We start from the raw sequence: 25,753 nt of genomic DNA on the forward strand, positions 1-25,753 counted from the left end.
TGTTATATTGAGGAATCAGTGCCATAGTTTCTGTTTTCACCCTATACTAAAATACAGGAAGCATCTGCATTGAAGAGAAACAAAGTATCAGGATTACTGGATTATCCTGCAGAATATTACCTAGGAAGGCAGATATTTACAATATTACACTATAAGACTACATGAATAAATACAGATATTTAATACAATTTCTGAAAAAAATGCAGGAATATATGCTTAAGGATACAACCAGCATGCTTTCCAATAGAGATTTATAATTCCTTTAAATTCACTTTAAAGAAGTGATGCAAGGCCATCAGGCAGGAGTATGTTGTTACTACCAACAATTCTATTCATGTGAGATATACAGCATTTATATTATTTGAGTTTCACTCTGATCTAAGATACAGTAATCAAAAATAACTTCATTCTCATCAATACCATTCAAACCACAGTCTGTTTCTTGCGTTTGTACTCACTTTCTTAAGGACACTACTTCTCAGTGCTTAAACACTAGAACACAACAAATTATTTCAAAATTCATAAAACCAGTAGTTAAAAATGGATTTTGGTTGACATTCATTCTCCTTTTGCAAATTAAACACACTATTTTCTAGTCACTCTTGGAGATTTTTGTGGAAAGTTTCCAAGTCACCAATAGTTATAATGTTTTAAACTGGTAATACAAGAATATACATTTGCTGAGCAAAATGTACACATTGACACAGCCTGCAAAATAATCTTTTTTGTGTGCTGTTTGCCTTTCCAAAATGCCTGAATGCAGGTCTTTGTGCCTTTAAATAAGTACACTCTGCAGCTATTTCTGAGGAGAACCAAAAGTGGAAATATATTTCCCAGAGTAAGGAATCCATAAAGAGACTGAATTATCTAATCCTTTTACAAGATGGGGAATTAGGCCATTCTTATGGCAATCTTTTATCTGCTGCTGGCTTCAAACCATTATCTCACAGGAGAAAAATTACAGTCTTTGTCAGTCTTTTCAGACTTAACACTCTTTCTTCTCCTGTGAACCATTTTTTTCTAGGACTTGTGAAAGAGTTTTGTGTGTGAGTGTGCATTTGTGTCTTTAAGAGCTATATTAAACTGCTATCCAGAGCCTCAAATTATGACCAACAAGCCTCCTCAAGCTCATGATCTCCTGGCTTCCTTCCTATGTTCATTTTCACCCAGAATAAACTTCTGTGGCTAATATACATCACAGTGTTGTACAAAACCCAGAAAGAACCTACAAACATTGCCCTAGAGAATTAGCTTGCAAAGCACACATCAAAGAGAGCAAAGGAAAAGACGGGAGAAAAGCTTGGTAAAGCACTTGTCTTTTTAAATTATTGAGGGGGTTAAATGGGTTTTGTAGGGGAAAAGAGAAAGAGATGTCTTGACAAGATCTGCAAATGAAGGACAGAACGAAGCGGATGTTGCCCTCCATTAAATTGAGAAAGAGCAGAATAATTTTCAGGACCAGAAAAATAGTATGAATTTCATATTCAAATATGCTCTAACTTCCCTCATTTTTTACAAATCAAGACTAGAACATTTAAAAGGCCTAAAAATCCTTTACATCTACTGTTCTTGGAATTTCTCCACAGCAGTTTTAATGTTCGCAAGTGCACCAACCTGCTCAAACTAGTTCTCTCTTTTAACAACCAGCCTGAAATAGAAAAAAAAATAGGTACTGTTGAACAACAGTTCTTACAAAAGATAGTCTAGTGACACATCATTAATTCACAGCATCTTATGCTGCATTCTTCCTCCATAACCAAAACCACACATTAATACCCTGTCAGTTAAGTGACAGTAGGGCTATCTCCAGATAAACTTGGTGCACTGCCATGGTTCCAAAACCAGATCTATCATGATAAGGTGGATGTGGAAGATGTAACTCACATACAGATTTTACGTACCTAGTGCTCACATTTCAAGTTTAAGCCTATTTTCACTAAAATGTAAACACTTATCTTTCTTCAAACAAACGGAAGTATTCCATTACTTTTATGCTGATTGACAGCTATTTAGGTAGAAAAAAACAAGTCTACTTCACATGTGCATACTATAAGGAAACAAAATCGCTGTTATATCTAACAGAGAGGGAAATACATCATCTGAAAACACTGGTCTCTTCAGAGCTTATCATAATTTTTGATAACAGATCATATTTTTATTGTCACAGTATTTTGTGGAACTTCTGATAGGACTAAAGTTACTGCTTGGTGAATTTACTAAGTGGGAAATTCATGTAAACAAAAGAGGGCGGAAAGAAGTCTGATCTCTCCAGGATTTCTGTCTAAGCACTTCATGTATATCTCCTGCCTTATACTGTTGTCTTCCTAAGACACAGTTAAGATTTTGAAAATAGAGTGACTGTGGCCATTCTTCCAAAGCACACATGCATTAGGAGTTTGCCATGAAACTAATTAAGGTTTAGGACTACAAATTGTACTATCTTGTGCATGTCAGAGGTCAAACTTAGATCCATGAACTCAAAAAAGAATTTGAAATCACACAGATATTCTCTATTTTGCATACAGTAAGATGTTCTAAAGGAACACAAGATAGTGAAAGAAAAGGCCAGCCAGTGTGTTATTCTGACAACTTAGCAAGTCAGCCTACCAAATCTTAAAAAATTATTTATAGTCTCTGTCTCCCACAACCACTAAGGCCAGTAAAAACATTTTCTGAATTATTTTCTCCTCCAGTGTTTTTCTCTTGTTTTGAAAGAACAAGATAGCAAAGAGGTACACCACTCCAGGAAAGGAAAGATGAAGTGATTTATTTTACCTGTACTTAGCACTTACAAAATCAAAAGATAATGAATACATTATTTTTTGTTATTTACACATCAAAACTGGGCAAACTAATCAGTACCCAAATGCAACTCATCAAAAAAGCAAACTGCTTTTTTTTTTTTTTGCTACAACTTTTTCTTTTCCTGTAATTATTTTTGTTTTTCTACTTTATAAGAAGTTTTAACTAGCCAAAGGAAAAATATGGGGTTTGTTCTCAATTTTCCAAAGTGAAAGGAGATTTTTTTAAAGTTATAAAGCACTACCATATGGAGTTCAATTTACTTGTTTGCCACTATTAAAAGGAAAAATATGCAAATAAAACATTTTGTTTAGAACAAAGTCTGTGAAGCTGGCACAAACAAACATGAGGAAAATTCAGCTGTTTTAGAAAAGAGGTTAAATAAAACTAAGTTTACAAAAAATAGATAAAGGGAAAAAATGTAAAATAGTGACATGAATCACCTGGAATGTTTAGTACTTTCTGCCCTATAATAATAGCCACTTAGAAATAGTATAAAGTCAGAAAGATAATATGAAATGCATGACAGGAAAGAAAAAAATATGTGTATGTAATCAAAAGTCTTGATAAGATTTGAAGACATCAACTTCCTCAAAGTCTGTATATGAACCCTAATCACAGAATTTTCCCACCAACATTCATTCTGTACCAACCACCTCAGTTTGGAAATACTTTTTTCCCCTTGATACTCTGAAGTAATTTTTTCCTAGTTTTCAGAAAAATTAACAAAGCAGAATTTCTGCCAGAAACTGAGTCACTAAGCCAGCCTTACCACTACTGGGCAGACATAAAAAGACTATTCTTTATGCAAATACATATACCAAACCATACATGTACCTATACCCATTCCCCAGTATTACATCGCAATGTACAGAGTCAAATAAGGGATTATATGGAGCACCTGAGAGGTTACTCTTTCTGACACATCTGTGTATTATTGATTAATAATATTAGAGTCTACAAAGAAAAACAGGCAGTTATTTTATATTCACTGTGATCAGGTTTTGTTCTAATTCCATCACCTCTGAACACTGCAGTTTTATAGTTCATGTAAACATAACAGAACCACCTCTAAATTAGCATCTGCAGATTTCTTCCACAGAGCAGTTTCGACAATTCCTGTAGCAGCTAAGGAATATTTGCACATGCAGAACCTTTTCTGCTACGTTTCAGTGCAGACATAGCCTTTGGCAGCACACACTGATACATACAGTCAGGATAAGGGGAAAACAGCCCATAGAGTTTCAATGTCATTTAGTCCTGCATGCATTTTCAAGGTATTACTCCCTTTGAGGTGACTGATGCCAGAATTCTCAGTTTGGGAAAGAAATCTTACAGTCTGACTTGAACAGCAGCAGTTTGCTGAAAACACAGCAGAAGCACCTACTGTGATGGCTTAGTCTAATTTGACAGAACATAAAGCTAGATCACCTGCCAAAAAAATGCACCAGCAGAAAAGTTACATCCTTTCTGCTTCTGGGACCTATGGCATCTATAAAGGATGCCAGATGTTTACCCTTTTTCACTCCACCAGATCAGCCTCTATCCCAGTGTTGTGTGGTGCAATATCCACTCCCTGACACCTTTCCATCCCCAGTTCTAGAGTATCTACATGTCCAGGGATTACATGCCTGGACAAGGTAGGAGAACCCATCTCATCTCAAAGCACAAGTCAGCCATGCCAATGGTTTCTGTTCAGAGAACACAATGATGGTGACAGCAGACTAGTCATCAACAATAAGGAAGAGATCTTGTGCAGAGTGGAAGATGAGAAAGCTCAAGAGGCTTCCTTCCTTTTCCTGGGGAAAACTTCCAGGAGCCCATCATCATTGTCTGTTTTTAAAAGGTAGGCTTTAATCAGTATGTATGATCTTTCTCATACAGGTAATTAATTTTATTAATCTTTGTTGCCTGAAGTTTCAGGAGTGCTGTTTGGGGACAGTGCACACAGTACAATGGCTTTTTAACTGCAGTTTTTTTCCCAATTTGCAGTTATCAGCTTTTCTGCTTTTGGTAGTTAAACTACATTCACTTGTCAAGCTTCAGACTATTTTCTTCACAGCTCCTTATCAAGTTTTCCACCAAATGCTTCTTTATGACCTCAAGTCTCATTAATATTGTCAGAGCTTTGTGATACTGATATGAAGCACTTCCATACAAACTCTAAGATTATCAAACAGCTGAAGCTAGGTTAATACCATAGAATTCCCCAGCCAACCAAATAATTTCCATTATTTTCTAGAGATATATGATGGCCAATTCAAACAACAGTTCCATAGTTTCCACCATTAATCTGAAGTTTATGTCAAATTATAACTGGCTCTTTCAATTCTTTTGTCTCCTCCCCTGTAGGATTCTGATTGTCAGGGCTCTATGTCATGAAGATCTCCTCAAATTCCAGTGACGTATTGCAGAGATTCTAATATGTGATTCTAAATTTCACACAGCACCATATAATTTATATGATTGTATCTCAGGTATGCATGGGCATAGTAGAGCCTATTCTGTAGAAAACCAAACTTAAAAAAAAATCCAAATACCTTAAAGAAAAGGTAACTGGCAAATAAACAAGTTAACTTGAAGACTGTTTGAAGGACATCTTAAAGAAGTAAAAGTCGCAGATGATGAGGAGGGTAAGGTTTCACAGGAAAGGCAAACTGGCATGAGAATTTTTGAGTACTTTCTTCAAACCAAGCTTTCCAAAAATTTCTACAATGGCAGCATGCACAGAGTGCCTCATCTATCCTACATTAACAGCTCAAGGATACAAGTTACTGCACTGTACTCCACATCCCAAAGGTGAGGGTAAGAAAAGCTCTATTTTATTTTTTTTAAAAGTATAGATGTACTTTTTTTTTAACCTATATTTTTGATTCCTCTAGTATGTTAAAAGGCCTCACTACACTGTCTTTTGGCTTTAGCTACTCTTAAAATATTAACTAAAACGTTGCATCTCAAACCCAACATTTGTATGCAACTAGTGCTCCTTCCTAACATTCTTGTTCAGAAGCCTTCAAGCTTGTGGCACAGTATGTTTTCTATAATCCCATTTCTTTTTTAATCACATGCAACCCCTTTTTTGTATTCTATTGATGTTAAAAAGAATGAATGCAGCCCTTGCGCTATTAAAAACAAAAAGCTTCTTACTTTCAGGAATGCATTGGCAAGCCTCCACAAGAACAAGATTTAACTTTTGAGCATGGCAGTGGGCATACAAGGCTAATGGGTGGTCCTTAAATAAAAGAAAAAAGAAAAAGAAATCCCCCTGTAATTCATTCAATAGTACATTAATATTATCTTTTACCTTATGGTTGATTAAATTCTTGCAAAACGCTCAACGTGCAAATCACAATACAAATGAGAAATATGGAAGTGTTGTTTGGCCTTTACAAATTGTCTTTTAAATATCTATTTAATCCATAAAAGTTTTGCTAATGTGTGAGGATGTCCTATGATTCATTGGCTGAACATGAAATTAATTTGTTTTGTCTGTATGTGAGAAAAGATTCACAAAAAATGTTACAGAATGAGACAGTCTATTTTATAAGTCAGTCAGATGAGCTATGCCCTTAGACAAAGAAGGAATGATCACAACAATTTTGCTCAAATAATCTAAATCCAGATCTGTTTTACTAGAACAGTCCTTGCTAATTTTTCAGGCTAAATAGAAAAAAAACCAAACCTTTCAAATACAGGGAGGTTTTGTAGCCTTTTTTCTGTATCTATAAACCTTGTTTTGTTCCACCTTGTGAATGATGTCACCCTTTTATTTAGATGACTTAATATGCTACTTAACTTGCCCTGTAGTCCAAGAGCAGCTATGGGAATAACATTGTTCTGCTAGCTACTTCTCCATTTGAAAAACCTCTTAAAGCTGTTATCCATCTGCATTTCGCTCATCGTGTGTGAAACATCTACACAGAAAACAGTAAGCTCTCTGTTTCTTACAGTTATATGCCAGACTACAAACCAATTTATACTCCAGTAGAATTAACCCTTCCTTAAATTTCTCATCTCTCTCTGGAGACTTTTTTGCAAAGGTTTTTGGGGATCTTGGTTGTTTTGGGGGGATTTTTTTTAGTTTTTTAAATCATCAACTGTAAAAACCAATCTGATAGCTTGAAAGAATTCCCCATTTTTATTTCCTGGATATATCAGTGGAGAACTTTACCTTTTTTGAAAATTACTGACCTGGTCTGTGATAACTGTCTACCTGTTTATTATTTGAAGATGATTGGTGAAATTATCATGATTGAAGGTTAAATATCAGTTTCTAAAAAAAGTTACAAGTTTGGGAGTTTTATTCTCATTCAAATTATATCAATTCTGAGTCACATTTCTTATGACATGAGAAACAAGTTGGTACTTTTGTCTAAGAGATTTAGGGCAAGCGAGAATATTTTCCCAAACGCAGTGCCTCAACACCATTGCAGGCTTCCTCCACAATATAAACTGGATTTAGTTTGCATTGTAACAAAATTGGGTTTTATCTCTAACTATAGTCACTTCCATTTGGCATTCCTTTTTTGTGGTACAAAAGCAAGGAGTGAAACTGGCACTAAATAAAGTCTGATCACAAGTTATGTCAGCAGGGAGGAAAACCATTGGTTTAGCCCATTCTTCTCACAAGTCACTGTGCTCTGATTGTAGGAAGCTCAGAAGCCACAGAAATATAAGACATACAGCTGCACCCTGCTGCAGGTGGTTTTATGGGACATACAAAATGAAACCAGCACTACAAAATGAAACACAGGCTAAGATAACCTGCACATAGCCATAGACCTGTTCACTCTAATTCTCAAAGAATGATAATGATCTATGGCAAGAAAATCTAATGCTAGAAGCAGGAGCAACCAAAACTTACACATATTTTTAATGAAGAAATAGGGTGGAATGTCAATAACAATATTTGTCCTTTCCAGGTGAGATACAAAATGCTAAGCCAAATTAATTAAAGCTACTACTGAAAAACTTCTCCAAATGTTCAAATAAACCTCTCTCAGAAAAGTTCCAATATACCCAAGAAAGTGGGAAAACTTCTGAGGGAGATGTCATAGAAGGTAAATTGAGTGGAGAGTAATGAGAGCAAAATATTTGAAAAAAAACAATACAGCCAGGTTGAAAGAAATCAGTTATGCAAATGCATGAATAAAATTCAACTTTTTGTCTGAGGCAAGACATGTTTCCCAATATTTGGAACTTCGCCAAATAAATTTCAAGTAAAAAGCCATATTTCTCCTAACAACAGCCAAAATACCTTCAGCAAACCTAATCTGGTAATCTGACTTGACAAGCCCTATTATCTATACAACACCACTGCCATTAATAGCTCAATTCATTTCAAATCATCTTGTACAACTGAAACATGAGTAACATTAGGAAAAAAGATACCTGTTTAATTGTAACCAAAAGCGTGCATAACAACATATACTGACTTCTTTTTCAATTGTATTCAAACATGTCTACAATCAAATCACATAGGATTTATATATACACTGTACAGCACTGTACAAGACTACTTAGAAAATGGAATATAAACATAAAAATATAGTTTTTAAACTAGTAGGTTCTCTATTATGACCTTACATTAAATATTAGCCTTTGTCATAACAATGGAAACAAAGGCCAACACCGAGAAACTGAGTCAGTGCGAAGATCCAAATACTCAGACTCTAATTTTAGAGCGTAGTATTTTCAGTAGCTATATCACTGACTAACAAAAAGCCTAAATGCTCTGGAAACCAAATTGGAAAAAAACTGTCTTGTCTTTGAAGCCACTTGTTTCATGCAACTGTCCGTACCCACTACTTCAGCTGCTGCAAGAAGCCTGCAGACCAAACCCCTGTGAAGAGGGGTTTGCACTAATAACTCAAGACAAGAGAGCTCATTGCACTAATAACTGTCTTCAAGAGAGGAAAGGTGTCCCCAGTAAAAAGGAAGGAATGCTCCAAAAGAATGGATAGACTTTATCACCTTTAAGAAAACAATGCTAGTTTTCTCATGACTGAATACAGCAGAAATACCCATTTGTGTCTTTTGACTTCCCTTGCTCCTGATGAGGTGTATTTTTTTAATTCCTCCGAAGTTTAAAGAAACTGCAGAACTGCAACCACAGTGAAAAGAATCACAGTCATGAAGGTATCACCCATTTCCTTATCGATTTCCTTAAACACAGTAGGAAAATTACTGAAGGCAAAACAGAGCTTTTTTTTGCATTCTCTGATAAATGAAGTGACAAAAGGGATTTTGTGAGATCTTTCTCTCCCAGCTCATATTTTAAAGGGCAGAATCGTTTATTATATGCAGTTAAAGAACAATAGCAATAGCCAAGGTTGCTAGGTTTGGCTCAAGATCTGAGCCCTTTGTTCCCTGGTGCGCAGGATTGAGAGAATATAGAATATCTTGGCACCTGCTGTTAGCAGCTACTTAAGGGAATTCAAAATTTAATTAACCTTCATAGTAATCCATAAAAGATGTTATGTAAGTTCAGAACTGCAGAATTTAGAGAACTTGAGGTTTCTCTATTTCTATATTCCTTACCTCTCTACTTGTTAATCCATGGACAAAGGATGCCAGGTGAAAATATGTGTCACACTTTCACGCAGGCAGTTGTTTGGAAACATTTTACAACATAAGCAATTTGTTTGTACGAATTGGGAAGAATCCCATGATTTGCATGTTTGCTCTTTTCTTAAAGCATAAGGCCACACTGCTGACAAGCAAAACCGTCCAGAATTACAAGGCCATCCAGTCACTGCTGCTCTGACAGTACTGTAAGCTGAAGGTCCCTAAGGCTCCACAACCCTGCTGGAGATGCTATTGCACTGAGTGATTCTGCCTGTACTTGTGCTTCCAGAGCATCAGAAAATGTCTTGAAGCCCCTCTGTCTACATAAGTGCTTTAGAAAAGTATTAATTTACGAGCAAAATGGGGCAAAAAAGTAGAAAAAAATAGGGTGGCATATGGCCAAACTTTTGACTTAATTTCACCACAGGTTGCTTTTTATTTACAAGCCACTAATCCGCTCTCAAACTACACAATAGAGCAGCCATTGGCAAAGGCAAGCAGATAAAATTGGCATGCCTCTGCATTGTTCTTGTTAATCTGAACCATTAACAGAAGGGTGAGAAGGCTAGTTTTGTCATTTAAACAGGCTTAAATCCTTTCTCCAAATGAGCTTTTGTCTACATAGAAGAATTCATCCAGGAAATTTAAGGGGTTTCCGTTAGTGTTGCATTCTCGAGTTGACTAAGCTACAGGAATACTAACCTGTTTATTTGGACTTCACACTGTAAATGAAAAAATTATTGCCAGCTGTCAAAACCAAAAGGCCTTCAACCTGACTAAATTATTTCTCAGAGGTGAAACAGAATGAGATTATAAAGCCCTAAGAAGCAGCTATTTGAAATCCTGAAATGCACCTGTGCAACTAAATCTCCATTTATACAGGTGCTTTTCAAATTGGATTTGAACCCTTAAGTTCCCCGATTCATCCCCTGAAAAACCACAGAAGCTCAAATAACTAATGAAATTTAGAGACAGAAGGGCTTAAAATAGTTTCAAGCTGTGAAGTAAGGCCTAAGACTATGTTCTTTGATTCACTCTTGATGCAACATATCAAGCATAAACATAAGCTGCACAATTCAAATGCCAGAAATCATAGGGTAACCAGTAGCTAAGTAATTTATTTTTTTTTTAGCACAGGAGAGGTCATCACCTGGCCCATAAGCACAATACACAGCCAAATATCTGGAGAAAAAATGCACTGGTTAGCGTGACGGGGTTTTGTTTTGATTTTACCTGGCACATCTTGCACATATATTCAGTGTGACCTTTGCTTGAGGTTCAGCCATATGAGCACTTCGAGTTTGATTGAATTTGCTCCCAGAAGACACCACACTTGTTACCCCTTCCATTCTGAGATCATCAAGATCCTCTGCAATGAGACAGAATGATGGGATGAACACATGATTAAATTTCGTAGCAATAAAGGAGTCTCACCTGTAGAATCACTAAAAAATGGAACTGCTCAAAAATTGAGAAGAAACAGTTACTTGCATACAAATAGGAAAAGACATTTGAGAGCCTTTTTATTTTTATATATTATCACCATCTTATAAGGGGTTCCTTAAAAAATATTCAGTATCATTTCCACATCAAGCCATGCCGCATATTTTTGAAATCTTTATTTATCTGGTTCATTTTTAAAATGCTTGTCATCAAGTGATGCTGTCCAACAATTCTATTTGACACTGGACATATTGAAGACTTTTTTTTTTTTTGCGTGTATGCTGCTCTTCTGTGTTTCTTTCATCTATTCACGTAGCAATGAAAAAATACTGCTAAAATAGAAATGTTCTGCCAAACACAGAAAATGTGAAATGGACATATACATCACATTGAAAGGGACCATAAGATGCTTAATTAAATCTATCATATTCCTGTAATATGGGCAAATCATAATAAAAACTGGGTTTTGAACTACTGTAAAACCATTTACATTTTGAAGGGAGACAGCAGAGGGTCTCAGAGAATTTTTTTCCCAAGATGACACTGGAATAGTGTAGCTCAGCTGGATGGAAAATGAATTCTCTTGTTTTACAGTCAGGCCACTCTTTAGAGATTTATCTCTATATTTTTTGCTAACACAAAACAGGCAAGTTCTTTTTACCTCATGTATATCTAAAGCACAGTTTTCAGTTGTTTATAACTTGATTAGCCTCTAACTGAAATGTAAACAAGCAAAGCACTGGCTAGCTTCTATAAATGACCATGTCACAATTCCATGTACTGACTGATGCATGTGTTTTATGGCACACAGTACGTCATCATCAGATTAAAATATCTTTCAGATATTCTACACACATGTATTTTCATATATTTACATTTAAAAAAGAAACCTAATGCTAAAGGATCTGAATGAAGCAGGAGGTACAAAAAGATTTTAAATCCCAATATCAGATGGATAAAAGTCACAGAGAACTTTAAAATCAGAGGAGGCACAGAGAATTTTAAATTCTAATTAATTCAATTAGATTTTAAAATACACAAGTAATCATTATAGACTCACAGTGGAGAACCAAGCTGCTTTTCATACACAAAAGAATGAGATGCAACCCCCCAAATCTTTACCCAAAATACTTCTGGTTGTCCTCTATGGTTCTACTCTTACCACTCAGGGTATGTGGTCAGACTGTCGGGATTATGTCCTGTTAAAAACACTCTTTTGGGGAGACAGGGATTTCAATAAGCAACAGTCAGTAACAGCTAGGCTAGACTTACATGAAAATTTTGTGAGGAAAGTCCTTGAACTACATTTTCTTCTCTGTAACGTTTTATTTTACTGCTTAAGAAAACTCTCCTCCCCACCACCCCCCATCCCAGCCAATTTGTTGCCTTGATATAAATTGACAAGTGTACTGAAGTTTCTGGAATCATTTTACATCATTTCAACACCTTTTCCTATAAATTTCATGTATGGTTAATACACAAACTAATTCAAAGGACCTGGAAGGTTATATGATAGAGAGCTATGAAATCAATCATCTATGAGTCATTTCAGAAAAGGTATTAAATATTTGGAACACATTATGTATTAAAATAAATACAGTTTAATTGTGCTTTAAAGAGGTGTGAAAAGTTCCATATTTTTTAACAGATGTAAACCACTGGATGAATTACAGCTTAAAAGAAATTGAAGCATATGCCTCAGGTTTTTCTCCCACTAAGCAGATGTGATTTCTTTGAATAACGTTTTCAGCTCTTCTCTACTTGATTAACTTTTGGCTCTCTGACGACTAAGTGTTTTGACAAAGCAATGACATAGGCTGCCCTCCATGATACCTTTTATATTTGAATTTGGATATCAAACTCATGTCATTTTTTGACATTTTTAGTCAACTACCAGCCTTTTTCTCTCAGAAGAAAATTAAGTGAGACTTGGTGCAAGAAATGTGGATTCAAGAGCTGCCTGTAGTTGTAGCCAACAGACAAGCAGGCATAACAGTATGCAGTATGGATTTATTGTCACATGCTGTTAGACTAACAGCAGTAATGTGCATAAAAAAAGTAGATTTAAAATACTAAAAATCTATGTAATTGTCTTGGTTTGGAAAGACAGGTATCTGTCAGGGAAAACTGGAGGTTCCCTTGGAATGCAGAATGTAAAACCCGCTCCCTCCAAATTATTACAATTTTGAAATTAGGAGCTTTCAGGCAAAAATATGGGAATAGGAATAACAGTTCTTTACTAGGAATATTAAAAAATACAAATGCAGTAATACAAAAATAAAAACAAGCAAGCAAGCAAACAAAAGTCCTAGAAAACCCTGACAGAGTCAGGAATAGGACCTGAAACCCTGTTGTCAAGGTGTTGGAAGCAGTCCAAATAAGTCTTCTTGGAGTGACAGATGTGGTTCTGTTGGAGTAGAGATGATCCAGGTTCAGTGGTGGTGAGATGAGTCAGGTCTTCCTCTGGGAATCCAGTGGAAAAGAGGATGTCTGGGGTCCCTGTGTCCCTGTTTTTATCTGGGTAGGGAATGGTTGGCTCCTCCCCACTGGGTAGAGCATCTCACAATGGGATGGTGTAATGTGTCATGTCACTGGTGAGCCCTAATGGCCCATTAACAGAAGATATCTCCCAAAGGGCGGACAAGGTTGATGAAAGAGATAAGAAACACTCCCCAACCTGGTTTTAACACCTGACCTATTATCAGAAGGCATCCACTATCCTCTCCCCTGGAGTTACAAGAGGTAAAGAAAAAAGAAACCATTCCCCAGCTGCTTTTTACAGATGAAATAGAATACACATCTTTTTGGTTACATAACCCAAGACAATAATATATAACTGTTATTTTTCTCAAGGAATTTTAGTTGATTTAATTTAACATTGGATAGAATTTATCCACGGCAAACTACAAAAAGCCGTTAATAATACAACTGAACAGGGAAGTGTAACTCCATCTAGCAAATCCAGCAGCATTTGATTTAATTTGATTACTGTACCTCTGCATCGGCATGGAATGATTTCAGCTTCTTCTGGATACCTCAGATTTACAGTGCAGATATTGAACATTTTCTAACTAAAGCAACTGGGCTTTGAGAAGCTTTGTTTTGCAATAGAAATTTTTGTGTTTGTAAGCAGGTTTATATGCCATCTGCCAGATCAACCCCATTCATTATTTCATTAAAAGTAAACAAACAACAAAACAACAAAATCTAGCAGCAATAAAATAATAAATCATACAGAAACTTTAGTACTAAACTCTGAGTATATGTGTGTATATTGTTCAATAATTCATGTGTGCTTTGCAGAAAAATATTTGATCACAAATAAGAAAATTATTAAAATAAATACAATCAGTGAAACCAAGAGTGCTTTTTAAGCGTAAACAAAAGAGCTCCAAAGGTCCAGATGCTTCTATCGGAAAGAACCAGCCTCAGCAAAATAGGATTTCATTGGAGAGTCAATTCAGTTACAGGGTCTGGACACTGAATCTTTTCTCTTTCTTTGTATTCCTTGCTAGAACAAATCGTGATGATGCAGCTGAGTGGCTCCATGATTTCACTGAGTAGCAAGGAGGTAATTCATGGAAAAAGGAGAGAAAGAAAAGCCATACTGGTGACTGTCTGTGTCACGAAAGACAAGAATACAGTGAAACTTCTCAAGTCCTTAGAAAATTGTTATTTATCTTTGCATAGGGATAGGCTGGAAGTTCACATAAACGAACAATCTCATTTATGCTAATAAAAGTTTGTTATTTTAATGCATGATTGTTCACTGTATTTCTCTGATTCCATGTTTAAGGTCTGCTATTCTCTAGAAAAGGTATGTGAAGACCCAGCTTTGGTCCTACATCAATTTCCATTAAATATGTTCTGTGCATGAAAAAACTACATGGGAACCAAGCAAAAAGAATCTTACATTTTCCTCAAATCAGCAATTTACCAAAATGAATTCACACAGCTGCAATCTTTATACTTTGCCACAACAATACACAAAAATACTTGAAAGTGAGATAAAGATCACAAGTGTAATATAGCGTAGCCCAGAACCAGATGTTTTCTAGATTAATAATAATGCTGTGCTAAGCTTAATTCTTTGTGATTTATTTTTTTAATAGAAACCTTTCGCCAAAAAAGGGAGGGGGAAAAAGTTACCTACCTCAGCTGAACAAGAATGTAGCCCAAGAGCAAGGTCATGTTTTTAAATAGGACATTGTTCACAATTATTTACTTCCTTTCTTTTTGGGGAGGAAGGCATGGCGAGAGGCAAAGGGGCACTCACTAGTGTCAAGTATTCCAGAAACCATGCAAGATTGCTTATTGTCTTGGGATGACAGGGTGTGGAATCATCTTACAAATACTTACAAGACTTGCACACCATTCACTTTAAGGACAGAGCTCTTATGCAAAACTCCTATAAAATACAGTGAAAGCCTAGTTGCACAGAAGGCTCAGGTAATCAGATCATATGTTGTATTGTTTCATATGATCCAGTCACGTTTGTCTCCTTCCTCTATTATAAAACATGTAGTAATTTCCCAAGAATACATCAAGAAGCATAAGGTTCAAAGCTGGAAAAAGTCTATGCCAGCTCAGTTTGTCTGTTCAGTCTAATACTAATAAAAGCCCTAAATGTTTTCATGTGAGAGTAAAAATTCAGATAATGAATTCTGATTTATGTTCTTGCATGCCATCAGGAATTTCTGGAGCACCAGTAAAATAATGTCTCTTTCTTTGACGCAATTAATTCCTCAGGGTAGTGTTACGTTGTGGTAGACATCGATGTATTCCTTGTATATAGCATTGATTTGTTGAGGCCTGTTGGCTAAAGCACAGACTCTTAATATGCTCTACTAATCTCATTTAAAAACAAACACCTCACAACCAACCAAAAAATCACCAAAATATAACAACAAGCCAAACAAAGAAACAAAATAAAAAACCCAAATCAACAAAATCCTACTGCTGACAGAAGTTCTACTCGTGAAATCTAACCAGCTTTATATGTCATACTTTCATGTGTCTTATTGCATTAGCCAATCCTCTTTGTTTTAGATAAATTACCTTGCCAGATATCAAGAAATTCCAATAAAAAAACCAAATTAATTTGTAATGAAATACTGGCACAAGCAGGAATTTTAGGCTTCCAGACAAGGAAGAATTATGAATGTAGAATATCTGATGCTCCACTCTTGAAAAAAAAATTAAATATTTGCTTCAACAGATGCAAAACTGGAGTTATCTTCTGCAGTACACCAACTACAGGACACCTCATTTTCTTTTTTCAAGGTCATGGAGCAGACAATGCTGTTAGTCTAGTACACATGTTCTAAGATGTTTTCCCGTAAACATCTTAAAATACCACAATTTCACCTAGTTCAGACCCATGCCATAGAATTTTGATACACATATCATTCTAAATAAATACATCAGCAGATTTTCACATCTTAGGTGTACCTAAGAATTTCAAACACAATGTTCTGAAGACATCTTACTTAAGAAGCATCTCAAGTTGACAGTAAATTCCCTAAACACTTGCGCTTTCACTGATGGATGCACAGAAATCCAATTGAAACACGTTGCTGAGACCTTGAGTTTATACATCTACCTCTACCTGTATCAGTTACACAGAGCCAATCTGGCAGAATCTCACTCCATAGTCTAAAAACCACAAAACCAACATGGGAGCAGGGAAAGCAACATTGTTTCAGGTACTGAAATATACAAGGAATCAGTGATTTGAGTTCTCACTTTTAATCAGCAAGAGTGAAAGGAATCTTTCTTCAATTTCTACCTCCTCCCATTTTTCCCCAGCTGGGATTGGAATTAACATAGGAGGTAGCCTTTTTTGATGATGATGTTCTGGTTTCATTAAATACTTCAGTATCTTAGAAAACTACATGAAGCACTGGCCCACAGGGCTCCTGCTTATTCTCCCTTTTTCCACAAGCTGTGATAATTATTTATGACTGAAAACAAGTAAGTTGCACGCAAGACTGACGGAACACTGACTTAGGAGATGAGAGTGTCTCTAAGATGAAGCAGGGGCTTCAGAGCACATTATGGTCTCATTTTATTTACATGAGAAAGTCCTTAACCACAGTTGAAAAGAATTTGCATTGTGCCCTCTTACCATTCCCCTACTGGTAATGCAAGGATCTAATATCACCAAATAACCACTTCTCACCCACCCACCAGTTCAGCAACAATAACTGACTAAATAACTGTTGTTGCTACTTACCAATAGGGATTCCAAATTCATTGGCCTAAGCTATCAATAGGCAGTTTCATTCAGTACTAATGAATTATTTCAAAAACTTTATTTTTACATTAATGAGAATCTAGTATTGTTTGGAGCATTTTAATCACTTCTGCATTTCCAATAAAATAAAATTTAAAATATTTCACTTGCTACATCACATTCTACAATGTATTAGTGCAATTGCTGTAACAGTACACCAGTGCTTGCACTGTAATAATACAGAATCTCAAAAAGGTCATAATGAGATAATACACAAAACCACCAAAAATTCTTGAGTTCAGAAGGCATCTATAGGAATGCCTTTTAATGTTTTCTCTTGGTAAATTTTTCTTTCTTATTTTTTTCACTTTAGCTTTAAGTAATGCAACTTTTAAAATTAAAAGCAAATTTTGATCAATATTTCTAATTAGATTCACTTCTGATGTCACCCATTCCTGCAACCACTATAGTTATGGACAATTTGGGCCACAGTTCAAATCTGTGCTCTTAAAGAAAACCAACAAAAAAAGCTTTTTCATAATATTAAAAAATCCATGTTTAAATCCCTCAGTTTTTCTTCAATCATAACAAAAATATCAAAGCATTAGGAAAGTATGTATATTTTGTATATTTAAGAGGTTTCAGTTTGTGTTTTATTTTTTAACAAAATGGAGACAGCCATAATATTTTGAAGTGCATTTGGTTAACGTAGTACAGATGTGCCTTAAATATATATCTGCAATACTGAATTTCACCTTACATTATTGCTTACATTTTTCTTTATTAAGTCTACTTTGAATTAAACTGATAATTTGCATGCTGTTTATACGAAGGTTTACAAAAATGAGCTAGCATGAATAATTCGTTAGTTCAGTATTCCTCACAAAACATAGAGCACACAGTGCATTTTCAGCCAATCAGAGAAAACATTATCCTGTTTAGCATTTTACGAATCAGTTTTTGTACTGAGCACCACATTCATATTTCTTTGCAGCCACATAACTTACTCTACCAGTCCCTTGGCTGGATTAATCCTAGCCAGGTTGTCAAGAGGCCAGATGAAATTTATATACCTTTTATTAAAATGAAAGTTGAGGCAAAGTAGAAAAATTGCAAATAATTTTACACCAAACATTTCCAGTAACACTGAAACTTTCAAGAGGGTTTTTTTTAAAAAAAACCTGTTAGTCCAAAGATGTCTGGAGTGCCAGTATGTATGTTCTCTTTCATAAACCTACACACATCAAGAATTCCTACAGTGCAAATATCTTCATTTCCCCAAATTTTTTTAAAATTAAAATGAATAAATTCCAAATATAGTCAAAAATTTTACATGTCCTTCAGAGAATTTTCTTCATGAAAGAGACCTATAATAAGCAAGAAGTAAGATGCTCATGCAGCTTAAATTTTCTACTGATAAACCAGCACATCTTGCATTTTAGAAAAAGTGCCTTTCAGTGCCTTTCAATAGTCAGGCACTATTGCATCTTTTGTGCTAGAAAAGTTCTGGTTAATTTAGGGACTCATATATGAGTGATCTCAGACTGGACAGTTTGGGCAGACAGGGAGAAAGCAAAGATATCTCTAAACTCTCTGTGTGCACAGACACATTTAGCAACAGATATTTCATATGTTGTATGTGAAAGTTCCTAGCTAGCTCTAGGTGCAATAAAGTCCTGACTGAGACAATGACATGTAAGTGATTCCACGATAACCACCAAAGCTCTTAGCTAAAAAACTAGAAGAAACACACTGTGAATCTTTTCTATTGCTCCTCAACTTCTGCCCAGCTGCAAAGGGAAAGATGCCCTCCTTGTTACTTCTGCTAACAGTGAATCCAGGTTGAGAATGAGCACAGCATAGCATCCAATGACCGAGGCTCTTCCTTCCAGCCCCATCCCTCCATCAGATTGCATCAACTGCTTTGTCCTGAGACAAAACCATCTGTTTTCTATCACTATCCTTATTTTGGCCAGACACTGGGACATCTGGAAGACTGAACTGTCTACACTCCAAAAAGCAGACACTGAGCTGGATACCATCAGCATACCAATGGCATCACAGCTGACAGTACATGCTCTTCCTCACTCATTGATTAAATTCATACCACTGACATCTTTCCAAAGCGGGTAGAAAAAAATTTTATAATTTTATCTTCCCACTTGGGTCAAGCAGATAAACTAGTAGGTATGTCAAAACCATTTCATACATCCAATAGATTTATCATTTAATAAAGTTTCAAATATACCACACAGTTTCCCAATTTTTTTTCTTCTTTTTTTTTTTTAAATAAAGAGAAGTAAATGCTTTTTAAAGAAAGTTTAGGTTGTTGAAAAACTTGCAGTTGGAGATGTTGTATAGGTGCTGTTTATGCTGTTAGACTGCTTTGTGTAACCTATGAGGTCAGTGCACTACTGGGTTATGTTTGCTTATGCTTTTGGTTTGGATAGGAGAAAATTAGGTTTCTGGTTTTGCTGCAACGCTTGTGCAAGCATTCTGCAATGCAAGACAAAGACCTGGCTGAAATGGAAAATGGTCTAATGGTACATATAATGCATTTGGTTGCTACACTTTCATTGAATATTGCAGGACAAGATTATTGCCTAAAAATAAATCAGGCATCACAGCATGTTAAGTCATGAAATGTTAGTTTAAGCCTAGTATCTTAAACATCATAGAGATACATTTGCTTTTACTCAGCACTACTTTATCTTCTGGATATGAACGACATATTACTCCTGAATATCTCATTTCAGAAGATTAAAATCATTTTGAAAGTGAATCAGAAAATTTGACTTGACAATTCTGCTTCTCAAGGCACACTAATATTAATCATAACACCACTGAATTCAAGGGGAATTCTCCATCACTCCACAGACTGAAAATTTATCTAAAGGATTTCAAACTAAAACCCTTTTGGGGTTTAGCTCCTTACAATGAGAGCTATGAAACTTAGGTAGATCTTGAGATATCTTTAACTTTGGAGACCACAGCAGTGGAACAGAATGTGAACCACATCCCCTGGCAGTCACAGTATGTCCTTTTCCTGTGGAGGATAAAAACCGCAGGCTAACCACTCTATCCACGCTATCACTGACTAAGAGGGAGTCAGAGACTCTAAACTGGAAACCCAATTCAACATCAGATATCAAATATTCCTCTAAGAGCTGTGAAAAAAACAAAGGCGAAGGAAACATAAAACATTAGGAAGCACAATCATCATATGCTGGATGGAGGCAGCGGAAGAGTACATTGTATCACAGAAGATAAATGACTAATTTATTATATTTTCCTTCTCAAAAAGAACCATCTGTACTAATTTCCTAGACTGCAGGCAGTTTGACTGATAGAAAACCTAAAAATCAAATAAAGACAAAGTCACAGTACAAACCATATCAACAGGAAGAAAAGAGAAAATAAAGAAAAAAACCCCAATGGTAGAAAATACCTATTTCAAACCAAAAGGAAACAGACAGCACTGCACCAAGAAGAAAGTTAGGTCAACACAAAAAGACCAAGTAATTCATGGTTTTCTATCTTCAGGCACACTAGCGAACCTCACTAGCCCTGAAATACTGTTAGTTCAAATGGTGGGTGAATGAGGTCAAACTCCAAGGTTCTAACCTGCAGTCACTAAGGATGCAGCTCTGTATTCCAATAGTTTGTTTCCAGTGGTGAAGTCCCATTTATTCCTGTGCTCTTACCCCTTTCTACCATTCCCAGTGATATCAGTGCTTGATTTTTACCTGACTCTGGTACAAATGTATATGAAAAATACTGTGTTTTTGGTGGAATCTGCATGTGTGTTGGTAGAGCTGCCTTGGCACACTGAGGGTTCAATACAAGCATTAAGATCCATCTAAAGGAAACAACAGGAAGCCTACAGCTCTGCCTGAAGGAACAGAGGAGGAAGTAGGATCACCTTCTCCAATGAAAATAAGCTTTCATATTCAGTTAGGATCAGCTGTTCTCCCAGAGCCATAACCTTAAGGGGTAAAAGCATCTGGTATTTAAGTAACACTAACAAGTCAGAATATGAACACGTTTATCGAAGCATCAGTAATAAAAGAAAACAAGACATTATTTTTACATTAACAGAATGATAGCCCATCTGCCACTCACCACTGCTGCTTTAACAATCTTAAAATTTAGTGTGATTTTGCTTCTTGCTTCTCTCAACACACAAGTTTTTCAAAACTAAGATTCTATGAGAATATGCACATCTTCGGAAATGCATTCCTAATACTTTACCAACATATGATTCTTAATACGTGTTACCATATTAAAGATACAATTTTCAATTTTTAAAAAAAAGTATTACACATGGCAAGTAACCATCGCCTTTTATTTTTTCTCATTTAACTGAGCTGTTAAAATCTAATATGATTGAACTTGGAATTAAGCTTGAACATAAGAAGTAGGCTAAAATCAGGCTTGTTATCAACACAGTGTCTTATCTTCTTATCATCTTTTCCTTATCTGTTTTAAAATTCCTGAAATATGGTAATGTGCATAAATTAAATTATATCTGATATTCTGGTACAGCTTTTTAAGTGAATGCAGACTTAATGGATAAGTTTTGCTACTTAGAAAATTAACACAAATTAGAAAGGTGATCCATAGGCTCAAAGGAATTTTCAAAACTTGGATAAATTACTTTTATCCATTTCCATATTACAGATACAATGATTATACTGAAACTAGTGTACACACACGTTTGATCCTTCATAAAATTATGTCATATTAATTAAATCACATTCCTCCAAATTCAACACCCCTTACGTTTGTCAAAACACAAGAAGCAGTTTGTAACATCTGACAGTGCTTCAGCATATCCACAGAAACACTTTCCTCAGCTCCCAAATAACCTTTCCAATTATCTATGTACTATCAAAGTTCCTTCTCAGATTTGAGGGCACCTCAAAACAGTCTGGTTAGGAGGTTTAAGAAGCTCAGAACCATTTCAAAAGGCTTCAAACACTTCCAACAGCTCCCCAACACACGAGTGGAAGTCCCCTATATGATTAATGTTCTATTTCTTATGGAGTATTTCTCTATGTGAAGATTCAATATGATGTGAATTCTTGCCAAACTGTTGCTCATTTACAAACTATAAATTATGGCTAATATAAAGAAATCAAACCCATATAATTCATACAAACTCTAAACAACAGGCTATCAGAAAGACAATTCCCAAGTCACGGGTGGTATAACTACAATATTTATAGAATTTGGAAATTTTAACAGAGGATTTTAGGTTTCTTAAGCAAATATATTATTCAAGCCATTTTGTCAATGCTTTTAAGTACATCAGTAGAAAATTAATATTTAAAGACAAAAAAAATAACTACTGCTCTGTGAGACCTTAGCAATATTTTGCCCAGGTAACCAGACATATATTTAGAAAAAAATTCACCCAAAAATCATTGTGTGAATATTCATAAAAAACCCCACAATGATAAATTCAGCCTAATTATTTGTGACTGACATAACCCAGTTACTATCCATTTCCTGAAAACCATCAGGAAAATAAGTTCCTCTCAGAAATATTCAAATATGTCAAAAGATTTCTCTATCCCTCTAAGGACATCCAAGTGAGCATGAAAACCATTTCATAAAATCCTTCACATGGATACATTTCTCCACACAGCCAAATGGAGAGATAGGTCTGGAAACTATTGTCAGACACCTTGACAAGTCTTCTCTATCCCCAACATCACTTAGAATACCTCTGCAGTTAGGTGATAGTGATTGAATAATTAAATCTGTGACGTTCTGAGGAATTGTCTCTCCACAGACATTAACTCACATTTAGTCATTTATACTCTATGCAACTGTCTGAGAGTCTGAAACAGGAATTAAATTATACATAAAGTTCCTTTGTATACATAAAAACGACAATGATTCACTCAGCTTCTGAATATCCTAAATAAAAATAGAGTAACCGTATGTCAAGAAAAAGCTTCTTCCTGGGATGTGTCAAAGTAATCTTTTAGAGATAGGGCAGGTGAGCAAGAGGAAACAATTCCATTAAAGCAAGCATTAATTAGGAGTGACTGTATTCTCTGCATGTAGGAGAGAAATGAGGACTTTGGTTCACTGTTTGAAGTTCAATGTTAGAAGAAGGAAATAAACGTTTAGTCACCTCTTTGTACTGTAACAGGGAACAATCACAGTGAATGGCAAGCTCTCTGTAAGGTATGTGCAGGACATGTACCCAGTTCTCCTGTGTCCATGAAACCAGCTGATTTGCCTTCAGGTGCTCTGAAATCTACATGCAACAGGAATATTTCTACATGAAAACTGTAAAACATGCACATGGCAAGCATGGTTAATCTTCTCAATCTCAAAGCATCATGTTCCCAGTTGAGTTAGGTAAAAGCTTACGTATGAGAATAAAATTAGTTAGCCTTCACTTGCATTTCATATAAAACATACATAATGATTTATAATAATTATTTGAAACAATAAATGCATTTTTTATGTAACACAAACATTACTTTTTCTAGCCTACTGGACAATACTTTAATTGTCTGAACAACTTGGAGCTGAAATTACTCATCAGAAGAAACTTGAAGGAAGACTAAGGAAGGATTACATGCAACATTACTTTCATACTTCAATGACAGCATTTGTAGATTCAAAAATAGGAAAATACTAGAAAATTTACTTAGTAAAAACACTAAAGTCAGTAATATTTTAAAAATCTGCAATAGTGTAGGAATGTATTAGACAAAGTATGCTCTTTACTTATGTTAAAAAGGACAAGTACGTGACCATCACTTGTTTTATTATGAATTATACCTTTAAGAACAATTTTGTTCTTTTATAGTTTCATTTACACCACCTTTTGAAGTTTTTATTATCCTCATATTAAAAATAAAACAATCTCCTTGTAACTTCTGGTTTTAATAAAATAAAGGGAGAAATCTTTTTGAAGACACAATTGGATTTGTCTCTCTGCATCTGGTTAAAAATCAAAACTGACAAATCCTATTATTTGCATATTTATTTATATTTAGTTATTCTCAGGACTGTAAAGTTTCTCTGAAGACAATTAAAAACAATGGAAGACTATAATTATTTTCATTTATATTTTATTCCTTCATTATTGGATACTTCAAAGATACATCATTTCTTTACAGAGAAGAAATTTGGGCTACATCAATACAACCTAGAAAACAGTAAGCCAATAAATGAAACCTTTTTGTTCAACACTCCTTGTCACAAAGGGGCACTGTAACCTCCACTATTTAGTCCAAGAATGTACAAACTTTATGCCATTAATATCACACACATACACACAAAACCTATTAAATTTTAATTTCTTTTTCAGATGCTCAATATCTCAGCATTTGGCTAACCATTTCCATCCTCAGTTTTACATATTCTTCCAAAAGTGACTCACCATCTTTCTTGCCATGATCACACTCCCTCACAGCAAAACCTTGGCTTTATATGCATCAGTGGCTAAACTCATCTTTTACTGCAGTGGAGCCAGCACTTAACTCTAAGTGTGCTCCCTGTGCCAATAATTGTTCAAAGCCCTCAGTGACTCAAGGAGCAGTTTCACAATCAGTTTAAGCTAAACAAAGTCTGGGCTGCCACTGGAAGAGTCAGACCTGCTTGTCCCACATGACAGCTGACTAATTTGTCCATCCTTATGCCAGCAGCCACGCTTGTGTGGCCCACAAGGAGCGGGGCCAAGCAGCTCATCTCTCTGAAGGTTCTCTCTTTCTTGCTGCATTGATTTTGAGCTCAGCTCAGACTCACTCAGCAGTACCTTCTCTGATAGTTTTTGCTCAGACATGGACCCCTTTAAACAGGCAATCAGAAAACGTGAATTTAAAGTACAGCTTAATATTTATTTTCAACTCAGTGTCTACGATATAAAAACAGTTAAATTAAAACAGGGTAATGTCTTGTTATTTAAGTTAAAATAGAAGATACCATCAGGAAGCATCTTTATAGAAAATAGCAATACTAAGTCATCTTAAAATATCATTTTTATTTTGTCTGGAATACAAAACTGAAATCCTATAGCCTACAATTTGAGGAAATATTTGGTATATATTAGAAATTAATTAGAAATTATTATTATTAGAAATAATTAGAAATTTTAGGATTTAATTTTAATTTAGGATTTTAATTTCATTTTTTAATTTTACTTTAACAGCCCTTGCTTTGCATTTAGTTTATGCACAAATATTGTATGTATTATCTTGAGATCACTGCAGTAGTAAAATACAAAAAAACATACAGAAATTACCAAAACTTTCATAACTCCAAAGCAAAAGGATGACAATAAATTTGCTTCAAAAATTGATATTTAGATTAAACCAAGACTCCCAAATGGAGGAAAAAAAAAGTTAAATAAGGAAAAGGACTCCAAGTAAACGATTATGTACAACAGCCTCCAGTGTATAATTCCATTTACTTCAAATTATCTAATCTCAAAGATAATTTGGATCCTTATATTTAAATGTAGCATATTTCCTCTTTCTTGCCTCATCTTTGCCCATGGCCATACATTCTTTTTTTAATAGATTTGTTACTTAGTGTATTCTTACTGTATTTGTCTCTCCCTCACCCTTCTAGTTCTCACTAATTTTGCACAGGGTCTGGTAGCTATTTATGATAACTGACAACAGCCCTCAGTTGAAATGCTCCTTTAGGTTATTTTTTATTTATTTTCCAGCATTCCTA

At 35.3% G+C, this 25,753-nt stretch overlaps 1 protein-coding gene across 1 annotated transcript in view; it reads right to left on the reverse strand.

Moving 5' to 3' along the window:
* Positions 1-25,753, reverse strand: part of C1H8orf34 (chromosome 1 C8orf34 homolog) — a 161,144-nt gene that overhangs the window by 41,800 nt on the left and 93,591 nt on the right. Inside the window, exon 8 of the mRNA XM_063392829.1 lies at positions 10,603-10,738. Coding sequence (XP_063248899.1) covers positions 10,603-10,738 — 136 coding nt within the window. The remainder of the gene's footprint in view (positions 1-10,602; positions 10,739-25,753) is intronic.

This window comes from Prinia subflava, chromosome 1, assembly GCF_021018805.1.
Source record: "Prinia subflava isolate CZ2003 ecotype Zambia chromosome 1, Cam_Psub_1.2, whole genome shotgun sequence".
NCBI lineage: Eukaryota > Metazoa > Chordata > Aves > Passeriformes > Cisticolidae > Prinia > Prinia subflava.